This window comes from Dermacentor silvarum, chromosome 3 (genome assembly GCF_013339745.2).
Source record: "Dermacentor silvarum isolate Dsil-2018 chromosome 3, BIME_Dsil_1.4, whole genome shotgun sequence".
In the NCBI taxonomy this organism is placed as follows: domain Eukaryota; kingdom Metazoa; phylum Arthropoda; class Arachnida; order Ixodida; family Ixodidae; genus Dermacentor; species Dermacentor silvarum.
In genome coordinates, this window is record NC_051156.1 from 24,809,729 (window position 1) to 24,826,193 (window position 16,465).

General features: G+C 54.5%; 1 protein-coding gene across 3 annotated transcripts in view; it reads right to left on the bottom strand.

Annotated features, from left to right (window-relative positions):
* Positions 1–16,465, bottom strand: part of LOC119445387 (ubiquitin conjugation factor E4 B) — a 441,801-nt gene that overhangs the window by 148,970 nt on the left and 276,366 nt on the right. For all 3 annotated transcript variants that reach the window (XM_049664500.1, XM_037709694.2, XM_049664499.1), the window contains exon 13: positions 248–602. In XM_049664500.1, the coding sequence (XP_049520457.1) occupies positions 248–602 (355 nt within the window). The remainder of the gene's footprint in view (positions 1–247; positions 603–16,465) is intronic.

The window sequence follows — 16,465 nt, forward strand, 5'->3', positions numbered from 1 at the left end:
GTGTTGCCCTGATTGTATTGGAAATTATCTTGGTGAAACACCACCATTAGTGACACACATTTCTCACCAGCGGCCTCCGTGTCGTCAGAGCCCCTGTTCTTCTTACACCGTGCTGTAAGGTGTCTAGAAATTTCTGGTACTGTTACACATTTGATTCTGTGGACAAGATGGCTGTGCCACAGGGAAGGTTGTTGGTTGGCCACCGTAGCAGGAGTTGTACCAGAGCACCACGACAGTGACCACTCACGATTGGAGCACGGCCAGGAATACGGCGGCGGCCAGGTTGTACAGGCCCAGGCACCGGCTCAGCAGCAGGGGGTCCAGGAGCCCCGCATCGGCGCACAGCTTGCTCTGGGCCACTCGCCGGGCCTGGCCCCGCCACTTGGCCAGCAGGCGACGGTTGCGCCCGGCAGCGGGGCTTGCCTCCCACAGGGGCTGGGCGGCGGCCATCTCTTGGGCGAGCCGCTGCAGCTCCCGCAGGACCCGCAGCCGGCGTCCATAGCGGGCCATCGCGGGCACCACGCCCAAGTGGGCCGCTTGCAGTGCCAGGAACAGACACTCCGTCGAAAAGTTGGCCGCCTCTCTCTTGGGTCGCCGAAACCCTGCAAGAGTGACCCACACTTCTGGGCTACCAATCACGTTTCCTCGCCTGGCATGCCCTTCGACTTGGCTACATTACGTTCCATGCAATGGGTATTCTTTGGGCACTTGATGCATTTATAGAAGGTGCGTCTATGTCTTTAACCGTTTTCCCACCAACGTAGGTCACTGGGTAGTCTTTGGTCAAACGTTTAAAGCATTGGGCTGCCGTGCTGAGGGTTTCAAAACCAATGACGCACCGTGTTAAGTGTGATAGAGAATCCAGCTGCATACGTGCCTGACACAAAATGCGTCTCTGCGGCGGCGGAAATACGGTGTGTGTCAATACATTGCTTCAATGCGAAATGGATTAATGTCGACATTCATTGTCAGATTGGTTCTGCCAAAATTCCTTTGCTTTCCAGCACTGAGACATCTGCCAAGTTATTCTGTTTGTGGCACTTTATGCTATTAGGCACCTGCCCACAACAACATGCAAGGCCTGTTGGCAGCTGGTGGGCACTGGAGTTCGACTCAACACTGTGGCCTCTTGTTTTACAATTGTTGCCCCCATTGACTTGCATTTACATTGTTTTGCTGTAGAAAGGGCCGACTTATTAGGAGGCTTATAATTAATGTGTTCAGCACTTTTGAAGTACACTTAGGCTTTCAGGGATCAGACTGCCCGTCCATCTGTGTGTCTCTTCCCACCAGCTTGGATCACTGGTTAATCTGTAATCTAGCAGTTACAACACTGGGCTTGATGTACTATTTACACACATTGTCCAATACGCTGTTATCCACTTTTCACACACTACACGCAGGAGTAGTGTTGTCCACACAAAACGTCATCGCACACTGCACAGGTCCTAGAGACGACCGTCTCACACATAAAGTTCGAAAGTGACCAACTTAGGTCACTGAGTACATGTGGGTGAGTGCGCCTGTTCAGTGAACCTCTGTGATGCCCCTTGGTCAGTGTGCCACTCTACAATGACAAAAAGGATCCTTTCAAATTTATCAAGTGCTCTTCAAACCCGCATCATGCGTGGACTTCTAGCGTGTGCAGCGTGGAGCCCAGCTGCACGCACATACGGGCAGTGGCAATGCGGTGATTCGCCACTTTGCTCCAGTGATCAACAGTCATCGTGCTGCTGCAATTGTTTTGCCTTCACAAACATTTTCTATTGTCAGTTGCTGCAGTTCTGGGCACATAGCCCGTGGCCCAAGTTGTGTATGTATATAGTGGAACAACTATATTGCTGCGGGTATGTGCCAGTGGGGACAAGGTTGAAATAGCGCGGATCTTTAGGTTAAATGTAGAGACAAAGTTGTTGGTTTTCTTGACAACTGATAAGGTGTCTTTGTTGATGCTCCTCCGCGTCCTCGTCAACCCAAGCTTTCCTGCCAACTACGCCTATTTTCCGCATGACGGTCGACGCGCCTACGAGACTCTTGTGAACATCCAGCCGCAAAATATGACTCCCTGATCACGTTCTCCTTCGCCATCTCCTGCGTGCTACAGTTCACCGACTCATCGCAGTTTTGCAGACGTCACTAGGGGCAGGTCCCCTAGCCCGCGACGGGGAAACTAGATGCAGCGACCTCCGGGGGTGAGGTTGCCAGTACCCAAAGTTCTCCATATCCCCCATTATCGACGTACGACGATGCAAAGACTTCAATGATTATGGAGAAGACGATGAATGCAACGATGAATACGACAGATACAACTACGAAAGACGTAACTGACCTCGTCAGCGCCGACCCCAGCATTGACGGCCACCAAGTAACCGCTCTTGTTGACACTGGCTCCTATTTTTCAATCATAAGCTTACAGCTTGCTGACTAAGGAAGGTGAAGATGCCATGGCACGGACCAACCATAAGACCCGCCGGAGGTCAGTTCATGACACCGGTCGGGATATGCACAGCCCAACTCTTAATCGCCGGTTCCAACCTACGTCGCCACCCTCGTCATTCTTTGAGTGTTGCAAGGAAACTTATATTGGGGATGGATTTCCTGCGTGAGTACGGAGCCGTGATTAACATACACAACAGAAGTGTCACATTTGCCACGAAGTTGAATAATGTCACCCATGAGGCGCACCGACAACGGTGCTTACGTATTGCTGCAGACAACGTGATACTTTTGCCGCAGAGTTGCTCGATCGTACCCGTGTACTGTGACAGCCTGCAGAATGGGACTGGAGTCGCTGAACACATCAATGCCCTAGCACTAAATTGCGGCGTCTCAATTGCCAGAGCACTTATCAAGGTAATCGACTGAAATGCCGAACTCTTGCAGACTAATTTTAGTAAGGAGCGTCGACACATCGCGAAAGGCACTTCTGTTGCTTATTGCGACGAAGTACTACCAATTGAAGACTGTCACTTAGCATAGGAGGCGGCATCTACGATCCCCACAGCTGCGGCTATTGTAGACGTTAGTTCGACGGTAACGGCTGTTGAGCGAGACTGTCTTCTTGAGCTCATCAACCAGTACCAGGGCTGTTTCCCCTCTGCATCAATAGTTATTCAAACGCCACTTACCAAACACCGCATCGTTGCTGATGTCGACGCCCGACCTATTTGACAAAACCCTTATCATGCGGCTCCAAAGGAACGCGAGGCAATACAGACAAGTGAAGACGATGCTGGAAGATGGCATTATTCGACCATATACAGTAGCCGACGGATTTTTCGGACTCCAAAAATTCGGACTTGTTGGATATTCCGGACTTCATAGATGCACGATCAGGATTCCCATAGAGCTAATGCATTTTCGCGACCGATTTTTCGGACGAATCTAGGTGCCAATGTTCGATTTTCCGGACTAAATCGCTCGCTCCGGGCTTGGCTTCCAGTGCCCCTCTGTATAGCCTTCAAGATTAGTACACGCATGCGATTCTCCCGTCTCTGAGGCTATGCCAGCTCTTCCTTGGCCGACAAAACATTCCAAAAAGCGGCACTTTCTTTGGGTTTTTTTTTGTTTTCGGTCAGCTCAGCACCATCATCATAATCACTTAAGCGGAATCCGGTTTTTTTTTCTTTTTTTTTAAGTTAGGTTGCGCCGTACGTGCGGGTGAAAGCTTGCGAGGGTCAGCCGGCAACCGCAATTTAATCTCGCGCACGCGGGAGAGGAAGGCGCTCGGAGGCGCAGGCGCGCGGACTTCGTTCGCTCGCGGGTCACGGGGAGAAGGCGACGGAGACTGTGGGGAGTTGCGTTCAGCTCTTGCGGCTGCTGCCGGCGGAGCTGCCCCGCAGGCATCGTATCTTGAAAGTGATCTGCGATGGGTAGAAAGGGCGTGCGCCGAGTGCCAGTAGCTTGGTATGCGCTGTGTGTGTGTGTGTGTGTGTGCGTGCGTGCGTGTGTGCGTGTGTGTGTGTGTTTCGTTCGCGTTGAAGCGAGAGAATAGACAGCGCGAAGGTCAATTTACCCGCGGTCATCGAGCGAGATGTGTTCATGTAACCTGTGCGCGCGTGACACCGTGCTTTTTTAGTTAGTAAGCGCATATTTACAACTTTATACGGCCGATAAAACTAACATCCTTACTTCGTATCGCTGTCTATTAATTTGCTATCGCAATCGATGCTCCGCCTTTTGGGCGAAACTGCGACATCTTGCCTCAATTTTTTTCTTTGGGAAGGGGGGGGGGGCGAGTTTTTCGGGCTGTTCGGTTTTGCGGACTGCTCGATTTTTCGGACTATTTTTCAGTCCCCGCGAAGTCCGGAAAATCGGTCGGCTACTGTAATAGCTCTTGGGCGTCACCTGTAGTTTTAGTAAAAAAGAAGTACGGTAGCCTGCGCTTCTGCGTAGACTATAAGAAGCTCCATCAGGTCACAAATAAGGTCGTTTATCCACTGCAACGTATTGGTGATTCCTTGGACAGGTTGCGAAACGTGTGCTACTTTTCCTCAATGGACTTGAAAAGTGGTTATTGGCAGATCTAAGTGGATAAGAGAGACCGTGAGAGAACCACCTTTGTGACACCTGACGAACTTTATGAATTTCAGGTACTTCCCTTTGGTTTGTGTTCGGCGCTAGCAACATTTCAGCGTCTAATGGACACTGTGCTTTCTGGACTAAAATGGCAAATATGCCTGGTAAACCTGGATGACGTGATTGTCTTTTCCGCAACGTTTGACGAACACTTACAAAGGCTGAAAACTTTTTTTGAAGCAATAGTCTCTGCCAGTCTCACATTGAAGCTTGAAAAGTGCCACTTTGATTTTCAAGAGCTCCAGTTCGTCGGCCACGTTGTCAGTAACAAAGGAGGCCGACCTGATCCGGATAACATTGCTGCCGTTGCTAATTTCCCGAGCCTATCACACAAAAAGGCCGTGCGACATTTTACGGGACTATGTGCATATTACTGGCGATTTATTGCGAATTTCCCGCGTATTGCATGGCCGTTAATACCGCTCACCAGAGAAGATATCCCTTTGACTTGGGCCGAAGACCAGCAGCAGGCATTTCACGAGCTCTGGCAATGCATGCAAGCACCTCCCATGCTTGCACACTTCGATAAAGATGCCCCGACGATATTGCTAGTAATGTCGGTCTAGGGGGGCGGTGCTCGTACAACGGCAGGACGACAATGACAAGGTGATCGCTTACGCAAGTAGGACACTGTCCCGAGCGGAGGACTAACTGCTCCACCAGTGAAAAAGAATGCCTCACAATGGTATGTTCAGTTCTGAAATTTCATCTGAATTTGTACGGTCGGTCTTTCACCGTTGTTAGCGATCACCATTTCCTCTGCTGGTTCAATAATTTGAAAGATCCTTCCGGCCGGCTGGCACGGTGGAGTCTTCGACTCCAAGAGTTCGATTTTACTGTCGCATAGAAGTCGGACAAACGGCACGTAGACGCCGACTGCCTTTGGGTACGGCCACACTAGCGGCAAAAACACCTGCGTCATGCCGCAAGCGGCAAGTTGTCGCACGTCAGCGCCTTGCCGCGAAGCCACTGTGGCAAGCGCGTCTCGCCGCGCGACAGCGCGATAAGATCTCCCGTGCTCTCTGAATGCGGCACGAGCAACACCGCGAGCGCTCGTTGTTTCGTGCGAGAGACGACGATCGGCGATTGAAAACCCGGTGTGGACCGACGGCGGTCCGGTCGTGATAGCTCCGCGACGTCACCCTCGTCGCTCTTGATTGGTTCTTCATCTCGCAGCACGCGGCATTTGCCGCAGAAATGGGTCTCGTACCCATTTCGCGCGGCACGCCGCAAAACCCCCGATTCCTACCGCTTCTGCCGCGCGAGGCATGACGCATTGCCGCGCGTTTTTGCCGCGTGTTTTTGCCGCTAGCGTGGCCGTACCCTTTCTCGGTCTCCTGTTGAGAGAGCAGCACAAGACGATGACGACACGGTCTTTCTGGGACTCGTGGACACAGCCGATCTTTCACGCCAGCAATGGGATGACATTGAATTGCTGCCGCTGATTGATTACCTTGAAGGACAAACCAACAACATGCTGAGGCAATTTGCAAGAGGGCTGGTGTAGTACTGCTTGCACCGCAACGTACTCTACAAGAAGAACTTCTCACCTAGCGGCAGCAACTACTTACTTGTTGTTCCTTCATCGCTTCGATGTGAAATCTTACACGCCTGCCACAACGAGCCGACTGCTGGGCACTTGGGCTATACTCGCACATTGGCACGGATTCGGCAGAATTACTACTGGCCGAGACTTGCTGCGGTCATTAAACGCTACATTGAGACATGTCTGGATAGCCAGCGTCACAAACCGCCTTCCGTCAAGCCAGCTGGTCTACTGCACCCTGTTCAAGCACCTGCCACACCATTTGCACAAGTAGGCATAGATTTTCTGGGCTCCTTCCCAACGTCTACTACCAGCAATAGGTGGATAATCGTCGCCACGGATTCTCTCACTAGATATGCAGAGACAGGTGCTCCGCGAAGGGGAACAGCAGATGAAGCGGGGCAATTTTTTCTTGAATCCATCGTTTTAAGACATGGCGCTCCGGCAGTAGTCATCACAGACAGAGGTACTGCATTCATGGCCAAGCTTTTGGACATCATTCTACGTTTAAGTAGTACCGCCCATCGGAAGACCACGGCCTATCACCCTCAAACATACGGGCTGACGGAACGACTCAACAAGACACTGGCTGACATGATAAGCATGTACGTCGATGTAGACCACAAGAACTGGGACGAGGTTTTACCCTATGTCACCTTCGCTTAAAATACGGCTCGTCAAGAGACCACTCGCAAGACACCCTTCAGCCTCGTGTACGGCCGTGAGGTTACGACAACATTAGACACAATGCTCCCTCATGAATTTGATGACATCGAGATCGGTGCTGAAGAGATCACACAATGAGCAGAAGCAGCTAGGCAGGTTGCACGTTGGCGAATCTACGAACAACAGAGAGCAACACGCACCACCCACACTGAAGGCGGACGGGGTCACTGACCCTCTGACGTCAGACTGAGAGCCCGGCTCTCTGCAATCGCCGCTGCCGTGCAAATGCCTTGCAGCCATGGTTGTGGCTGCCCCTTTCATCTTGGCTACGGCGGCGTGGCCAGCTGACCTGGCAGTGTCCTGCCCCATCCGGCTGGAGTTTGCGACCGCCACCACCATGAAAGAGCTAACAGACCACCTCACAGAGGTAACACCTCCTAGCGGCTGCCTGTTCTTGTGCCCATTTTGGGGGGTTGTTTTTTGTTTTTGGATGCTGGTTGTTGTCAGGGTAGCGACGCATTAGGTATAAGGCTTTACAAAGCCGCCTGTCACATGTTGAGGGACACAACCTGGTGGATCGTGGTTTCGAGGTGTTGCACTTCGCTTCCCTCATTCTAGTTAGTCTTGCACGAATTGAAATTACTCGTTCAACTCATGAAAGTAAGCTTTGTTCACGTGAACTTAGCATCTGAAATGCCGCTCGAAATTTTGCAAGCCGAATTCAACATCATACCACGTGGGCGATGCGTATGACGAATTCGTCTCCCTTGCACTACTTTAGTGTTTGTCGAGTGCGTTGAGTGTACGCAGTGTGAGCGGAGTCACCCCTGGTTTGCTGTCACCTCCACATTGTCAGCGCTGCTGCCCCGGACTACAATCGAGCTACCCCCGGCGATGCAGATGCCCGTGGCCAGTTTGGCGCAGCAATTTCGACGGCCCCCTGTGTCTGGGAAAAGAGCCGGCAGTCACCAACGGTTACAGCAGCTCTCGCCAGCATGGCGCGTCGGCGCGAGCGACGCTTGCTCGTGCCAACTTCTGCGTCACCGTTTCCGGGGTCCTGGGCTGGAGTCATCTGCAGAGGTGGTGCTGTGACCAACGGACCCCAGCGGTGAACTCCAGAGACAATGTCCGCTGGCATCTTGTGGATAATGTGTGGACATTTCCTCGGCGCGGCCACTATCGCATGTACTAACTCTTGTTCGCGATGCGTGCATTGATGGACCGTGCGACATGGTTCGCCGGAGTATGTCTAGTGATTTAAGGTTGGGGGGATGTGGGGATGCGCGACTCTCACGCGTCCGCTGATGTTGTTTTCCTCACATAGCTTGCGTCTCTTGTAATCCGGCTTCTCCGCGTGGCGAAGTGCCGGCGGCGGTCGTAGATGGCGAGAGATGGCGCGAGTGTCGCGATGCGAACGCCACCGAACGGCGGAGTGACTTGGGAGCAAAAGGTCGAAGGCGCTTCCTCTTCGGGAGGCTTATAGCGCGTGAAAAGACAAGGACGAAGGGAGAGGTGACACACACAGGCGCTAACTTGCAACAATATTTATTTCAAGAAAAGGACCCTCACATATATACAACTTTTTCGCATACATCATCATACATGCGCCGTTTACAAAAATACCTTACACACCATTACGCAGGTAAGCTAACTCTGCGGGAAAGAGTTGGGATCGGTGAGCGATGCGGACGTCCCGCGCGTGCGCCGATCCACACTTCGCGAGACCGTCTCGCGTGGCTAGGAGAGGGCACTGCCGGTATGGACGAACACGGATCGTTCGAACATGCCACCAGTTCCCATGACCGTACACGTGAACGACTAGCCGATGGTGTCACGGCTGTGGGGAGCACACGCTGCCACCTTCTCCCGCGGGCGCTCGCCCGTCGCTTGCGAACGGAGCGCACGCGGCGGTAGCCGGGCGGACATCTCGTGCGCGCACAACGCGCGCCGCGGGAGCCGGGCGAACACGGGAGAAATGCACTTTGCCCTCTCCCGGTTCTCGCGCGCCTCTCGCGACGCGCGCGAAGAGGGAAAGTATCCGGCTGGCGAGGAGGACACTCCTTTCGCGGAAAGGTAAAAAGATATAAAAGAGCGCGACCGAGAGACCCCCGGTCTCTCTGACCTCACTTGACTATACCTGCCCATACGGATTTACCCGCTGAAACCCGTGAGTGACCTCGTTCGCGTGACTACCACACGCGACGAGGCAAGCCTATTTTATTGCTTATTATACAGAGCGGACTTCCCTCTGCAAGTGTGTTTTATTGCCAACAGCAATAAACGTGGTTGAGTTGACTCGCTTGTTGCCTTATTTGCCCGAACCCTACGTAGCTGCGATTACACGCGCTACGGGATGGGGAAGACCCCCACATTTGGCGCTACCAACGTGGTTCGAATTCGGCAACACGGCGAGTTTTTTTCTGTTTTTTGGAGCTGGGACTACTGAAGTTACAGCAAAATATGGCGACGGGCTTGTCTGACTTTCCAGATTTGTTCATGTTGTCGGAGGTCGCGGCAGATAATCAGAGGCCTAGTGCTAACGCGGCGGCAGCTTCTGAACGAACCGGTAGCTTTGATTTCGAGTGTTTCACGCGGAACAGTCGGGATCGCGGAAACACCACGTTGGCAGGGTTTAGGCCTGAAAATAGGCCTAACACGCCTAACACCTCGCCGCTTCGTCCCGCGGACTCAGAGCCACCTATGCCTCCAAATAGTTCGACGCAAGCTGCGGATGCGTCCGAACCTTCGGGCGGTAGTATTCCGTCAAGCGAAATAATGCTGCAGAATGCACTGCAAGTCATGAAGAGCTTAGCCGGCGCCCTGCAGAACACAACGCGGGCCCCGTCGCAGAGCGAGCGACCACGATTTAAGGTAGACATGCCTACCTATAGTGGGTACCACGATCGCACTAGTGCAAACGAGTACCTCGATCGTCTGCAGTATTATCAGCAAGCAACAGGGCTTTCAGACGCCGAACTTCTCGCGCGCGTGGTCCCTGCTTCACTGACTGAACAGGCGGCTCGTTGGTTCCGACTGGCCAAACACAGAGCCCGCACAGTAGAAGAGTTCCGCGCGAAATTCCGCGAGGAATTTCTTCCGGCCAACTACGAGTGGCGTATGAGGAGAGAGTTGGAGTTGCGTACCCAGCATCCGGACGAGTCCCTGCTGGAGTATGTTCGAGCGATGGACGAACTTTATCGTCTCGCAAGCCCTCTCGCCACCGACGCCGATAAAGTCGAGCGCGTCACACGGCAAGCGCACCCGACTTTCGCGGCCTACTTCAGGGGATGTAGGTACAGAGACTTAGACGAGCTCGCCACCGAAGCAAAGCGCATCCAAGGGGACATCCTCGCGGCGCGAGCATACCGTCCGCCTCCACCCGCCGCGCTGTCACTCGAGCCTCGCTGCGTGTGGAACGGCGGCGGGATCGCTTAACATTCCGCTAGGGTCGACGCGTCGGCATCGTTCGCCGACGAGCAGGTCCAGCGTGGTTGGGAATTATCAGACCGCGCCTTGGACCCGTACGCCTATGCGCTGAAAACAGCACAGCATAACGCGCCACGGCAGGAACTTGCGAGAACGGAAGAGCGGCACATGCCGACCGCCGAGCGTGGAAGCTACGGCCCGCCGGATTGGAGCGACGGGCGCCCACGCCACCGAGGCTTCGGTGGCCGTTGCTACCAATGCGGCGGACTGGGGCACATCGCCCGTGACTGCGCAAGCACGCCGGGCCGAGGTCGAGCATGTGGTTCGGGAAACGGGCGAGGCCGCCGGTGATCCACCTTGGGTCCCGGGCGGCGATCTCGAACACAACTGGTGATTTCGATTTACTTGCGCCTTTGGCTTGTCGCGTAGGAGATGTCGCGGCCTCGCAGGCGCCGTTCATCGAGCTAACGATAGCCCGAAAGAAGTTTGCCGCATTATTGGATACTGGGGCAAGCGCTTCTTTATTTGGTGACGAGGTGTTGCAGCATCTCCGCGAGAACAATATCCGCTTAAGAGATAGTGACTTCACTTTCCGCCTTGCTTCCGGCACAGCACAATCGAGCGGTGCAGCTAGACTAGTTATTCGTTGGGAGAGACGCGTCAGGCGACAACGCCTCGTACATCTTCCCGGTCTGTCAGTTCCTGTTATTTTAGGTCGAGACTTTCTCGCCAAGACGGGTATTTTGATAGACATCGCCAGCGGAGGTTACAGAGAACGGAACGGGTGTTTTGAAGCATTTCGCAAAAGCGCCCGTGCCTGCAACGACACGCCAGTCACCCAGCCGCAGCCGAGCGAGCAAACCGTAATCGCTAAAGACGATCAAAGCAACGGAGGGACGGTGGCACAACATTGTGCCGCGACGTTGCAAGGGGCAGCGCACCCACTTTTATCAGAGGTCAACAGCCTGCCGGAGAGAGAAAGGGCACGACTGTCATCGCTGTTGTACAAATACGACGCGATTTTCACGGACCGGCCGGGCCTCACTACGTTAGTCAGGCACAGGATAGACAGGGGTGACGCTGCGCCGTGGAAATGTAATCCCCGGCCGATAAGCTTGACTAAACGGAAAGCACTTGACAGCGCCTTAGACGAACTCATCGACACAGACGTTGTGGAAAGGTCGAACAGCCCATGGGGCTTCCCGGTAGTTCTAGTCCGAAGAAGGATGATACTTATCGCCTTTGTGTAGACTACCGCAGGCTGAATGAGGTTACGAAGAAGGATGCGTACCCTCTACCCTCCATTTCCTCTTTAGTATCTAACCTAGGCGGGGCGAAGTACTTTACGACGCTCGATGCTTATCAAGGATATTTTCAGGTCGAAATGGACGAGCGTGACAAAGAGAAAACGGCTTTCACTTGTCACCGCCGGCTCTTTCATTTCAAAAGAATGCTTTTGGCTTAGTCGGAGCTCCCGCTACTTATCAGAGGTTGATGGACCGAGTCCTAGGAGATGCGAAGTGGCAACATGCTCTCGCATATCTCGACGACATAGTGGTTTATTCAAAAACATTCGACGAGCACTTGCGCCACTTGAGAGACCTCCTAGACAGGCTGAGGTCCGCGGGTATCACGTTGAACCCGAGTAAAGCTCAGATAGCTGCGAACAGAATAACGCTGTTGGGATTCACGTTGGACAACGGCCGCATTCTGCCGAGTGAGGATAAGCTCGAGGCTATACTTAGCTACCCTTCGCCGAAAGACATCGGCGAACTGAGACGCTTTCTGGGATTGGTGAACTTTTATCGCCAATTCATTCCAGACTGCGCGGCAGTGCAAGCGCCTTTAACGAAGCTCTTGAGGAAAGACGAGCGTTGGACTTGGGGTCCAGAGCAGGAGGCGGCACTGCGCAGCCTCACAAAGGTGCTCGCTGACACGGCAGAGTTGCAGCTGCCCGACTTGAACAGGGAGTTTGTGATTCAAACAGACGCAAGCGACCTGGGTCTAGGTGCAATTTTGCTTCAGGAGCACGGAGGCATTCTCCGACCGGTTGCGTTCGCGAGCCGTTCGTTGACGCCGGCGGAAAGGAACTACTCGGTGACAGAGAAGGAGTGTCTCGCGATAGTTTCCGCTCTGCGGAAGTTTGACTATTATGTCGACGGAGTGGCATTCACGATTAAGACGGACCACATGGCTCTCACTTGGTTGAGGCGCTTGAGTGAGCCGAGTGGCCGCCTGGCGTGCTGGGCACTGCTGCTGCAGCGTTACGACTTCACCGTGCGCTACCGCAAAGGAAAAAGCAATGCCGCAGCGGACGCACTTTCGTGAGCGCCAGTCCGAGGCGAGGGAGAAACCCTGGCCGTAGCCCGAGTAAGGGACGCGGAACAACCGTCGATCCTGGGCGAGAGCGTGAACCACGTAGATGTTGTTGGTTCCGCAGGAGTTGTCTTCAGCAGAAAGGAGCTGTTCGAGGCTCAGCAGAAGGATCCGTTTTGTCGAAAAGTGCTGAACGGGCTCCGGGAGCCGGGCGGCGCGGCCGCCGCGCACATGGAGGCAGCTGGTATTGCTGTCGGTGCGGAGCGCTCAGGAACAGCTGGTAATGCTGTGAGCGCACTGGATTCCTATCTGCTGAATTCCGACGGTGTCCTGCTGAGGTATATTCCCACCGAGAACGACACAAGTGAGGCGTTTAAGGCGGTGATACAGCGCGCGTTGAGAGGAACACTGCTACGATACTTTCATGACTCGTGCATCGCCGGGCACGCGAGCGGCCCCAAGACTTACGTTAAGTTGTGTCGCTTCGCTACCTGGCCAGGCATGAAACGAGACGTGATTCGCTACGCCCGATCGTGTCATGTGTGCCAAAGCGTGAAGCCCCGAGGCGGACGACCGCCCGGCTTCATGCAGCCTATCGACAGCCAGACTCCCTGGCAAATCGCGGCGTGTGACGTCATGGGACCGTATCCCACAACACTGAGCAGAAACAAATTCTTGCTGGTAGTCACGGATCACTTCAGTAAATGGGTAGAACTTTTCCCCCTACGAAAACTTACGGCACGAGTCATCATGAATAAGTTCATGGAGGTTTTCACCAGGTTTGGTTTTCGAGAGCAGTTGATAACGGACAATGTGTCCTACTTCACTGCAAAGGTGTTCGTTGACTCATGCGCCGCACTGGGCATTAAGCATAAGAAAACGACAACCTACCATGCTCAGTCGAACCCCACTGAACGAGTCAATGGCAACATCAAGCACATGCTTGTCGCATTCTCTGAAAGGCATAAGGACTGGGATACCTACCTTCCAGAGATCGGGTTTGCATTGCGATCGACAGTGAACCGCTCGACTGGGTATGCGCCTTCTTCTCTCTACCTGGGGAGAGAGCTGCCGAATCCGATGGATAGGGTTCTGGCGGATCGCAGCGGAATGCCAGTCGCGCCGTCAGCACGAGCTGAATACGCGACGCATCTAAGTGGCAAGATGACGGAAGCTTTACATAAAGCAGGCTGTATCTTCGCACTGCAAGGGCACAGCAGAAGACGCAGTACGACCGCTTGCATCGGAACGTCCACTACGAAGTGGGCGATCTGGTGCTTCGACACCAGCACGTTCTCAGCGATGCTACCAAACAGTTCGCTGCCTCGCTGGCGCCGAAGTGGACCAGGCCGTATCTAGTGAGAGAGAAGGTTTCCTCGCTTGTTTACCGGCTCGAGAACAAGAAAGGAAAGCCGATCGGCGGACCGGTACACGTATGCGACCTGAAACGCTACATGCCGTGTGATGAGCAGTGGGATGACGATCAGGCCCTCCCTCAACCGCGATCGGTGAGAGAGAGCAGTCAGAACCGAATGGCGCGCCCGCAGCCGAGCTACAATTTGCGTAGCAGGCGAAAGTAATCTGACTGCTAGTTGCGTAACTCGACGACTGCGAGGAACATTCGTAAGTCCGGGTGGCGTTGCGTACCGCGTGAGCATACAGCCGCGCCGGGCTGGCACCTTGGTAGTTCCTGCCGGGGAAGCGAACGTCTAGTGACCATGGAGCGCCGAGTATGGACGACGAGTCGTCGAGGCCACGACGGGAATGTGGCGTGAACGTTCGACGCGTGGGTGTGCGGGGTGCGGTTTCACCAAAGACAGCTGTGAGGGACAGTGCAGTGATTATCTTGTGCTGCGACTCGAATTGGTGATGATTCTTGCGAACATTCCCTTCGTAACAGACGTCGACGGGGTTCCCGGATACGGCCAACTTTGCTGCTGATCACAGTGCCGCTTCGTGCAGCTTGCTAATAATTTCCAGGAGCCGAGCAAGACGAGATACGGCCGTGCGAATTGCCTGCAGTACGCGCTAGAACAACTGACGCCCTTGCAGTACTGACGGCACTACGCCGGCCTTGGAGCCGCACGAACCGCAAGCCTGCGGCCGGCAGACGACCACGCCCTCCAGAGCAGCCGACACCAAGGGCACAGCACTGAGAGCCACCTTCGAGCCCCGACAACGATCCCGCCTCGCAAGCCCGCCTTGCAAGCCCGAGCAGTGCAGCTGACCAGCCGCATCCTAGCAGCGCCTCCTCTAGTAAAGGAGGCGTTGCTCCGAGTCGGCATCAAGTATCCGCCAGCTGAGGGCCACATCAGCACAACGCTTCCTCGATCGCCAACCTCGGCGGGTACTCAGGCAAACGGACGTCCCTAGGTGCCAGCCTCAACGTACGGAGGCCTTCTTAAGGGGGGGAGGATGTGGGGAGCACACGCTGCCACCTTCTCCCGCGGGCGCTCGCCGGGCGGACATCTCGTGCGCGCACAACGCGCGCCGCGGGAGCCGGGCGAACACGGGAGAAATGCACTTTGCCCGTTCCCGGTTCTCGCTCACCTCTTGCGACGCGCGCGCCCGCGCGGGAAGAGGGAAAGTATCCGGCGGGCGAGGAGGACACACCCCTCGCGGAAAGGTAAAAAGATATAAAAGAGCGCGAACGAGAGACCCCCGGTCTCTCTGACCTCGCTTGACTATACCTGCCCATACGGATTTACCCGCTGAAACCCGTGAGTGACCTCGTTCGCGTGACTACCACATGCGACGAGGCAAGCCCATTTTATTGCTTATTATACAGAGCGGACTTCCCTCTGCAAGTGTGTTTTATTGCCAACAGCAATAAACGTTGTTGAGTTGACTCGCTTGTTGCCTTATTCGCCCGAACCCTACGTAGCTGCGATTACACGCGCTACGGGTTGGGGAAGACCCCCACACGGCATGGGGCGAACATATTCGCTCCCTATCCGGTCGCGGTGAGTCGGACTTCCTTGATTTGTCGCGCGCCCATGTGAATGTTCTACGGGTAGTGATTCGGCTAGCGTGTATTAGTGTATGAAAGGTGCAATAAATGCCCTTTTGTTTGTTTGCTCTACTGTGTTGTCATTCCTTTGTCCCAAGAGCGCAGTGTGAGATCCCACAGACTTGAGCCCGCACACGGTGCCTTTGCCCGTGCAGGGAGCGCATAGTTTGTGGTGCTCCTTTCCTGACGCTAAGCCGAAGAGCGGTGCCTAGTGCTCGCGCAAGGTCGTACCACACCGAGCAGCCCTTGCCAAAGGCCCAAGCAGAAGGAGATTGCCCGTGCTCTCGCGAGTTGGCCCATTGGTTATCGCCAGAGCAAGTAGCACAGCCGCCGGGACTTTTCCTAGCGGCGTGTCCCAGCTTGAGCCTGTGCTCTCGCAGCGACGTGCTATAGGCGCCCGTGTCTGTATTTTCGCCCTTGGTGCGGGGCCCTTTTGCAGCCCCGCCGCCCAGGCGTGCTGGTGCCGCCTGAGACAATAAACGGTTTCTGTTACTCAGGGCAATACTGTGTTCTTGCATGTGTCGCTCGGTAGCCCCTTGCAGCCTGAGCTCGCGCGCAGCGGTGCTGGAGGTGACGGCTGATGCAGCCCTGTGGCTCGCTAAGCTCGAACCCACGGTGGTCGGTCTCCTGTGAGACACTAAGACCCCACAACGTGCGTGCCTTTTCCGAGCCATAATAGCTTGCGCCGGGATAGTGCTCCAACCCCGGTGGCATAGTGTCGCGATGCAGAAGAACAGGGCAAGCAGCCAAGAGACGATGATGAAGAAATGTCATTGTTGCTGCTCGGGCTTCTGCCACCATGATCTAGTGTCAGCTGGTGCCTTCGGCATTCGTATTGCATAAACGCCATTGTGCTTGTTTCCGCCTTGCAACAATATAATGAAGGCATTTAAGGACAAAAAGCTTTTGCTGGGTATATACGA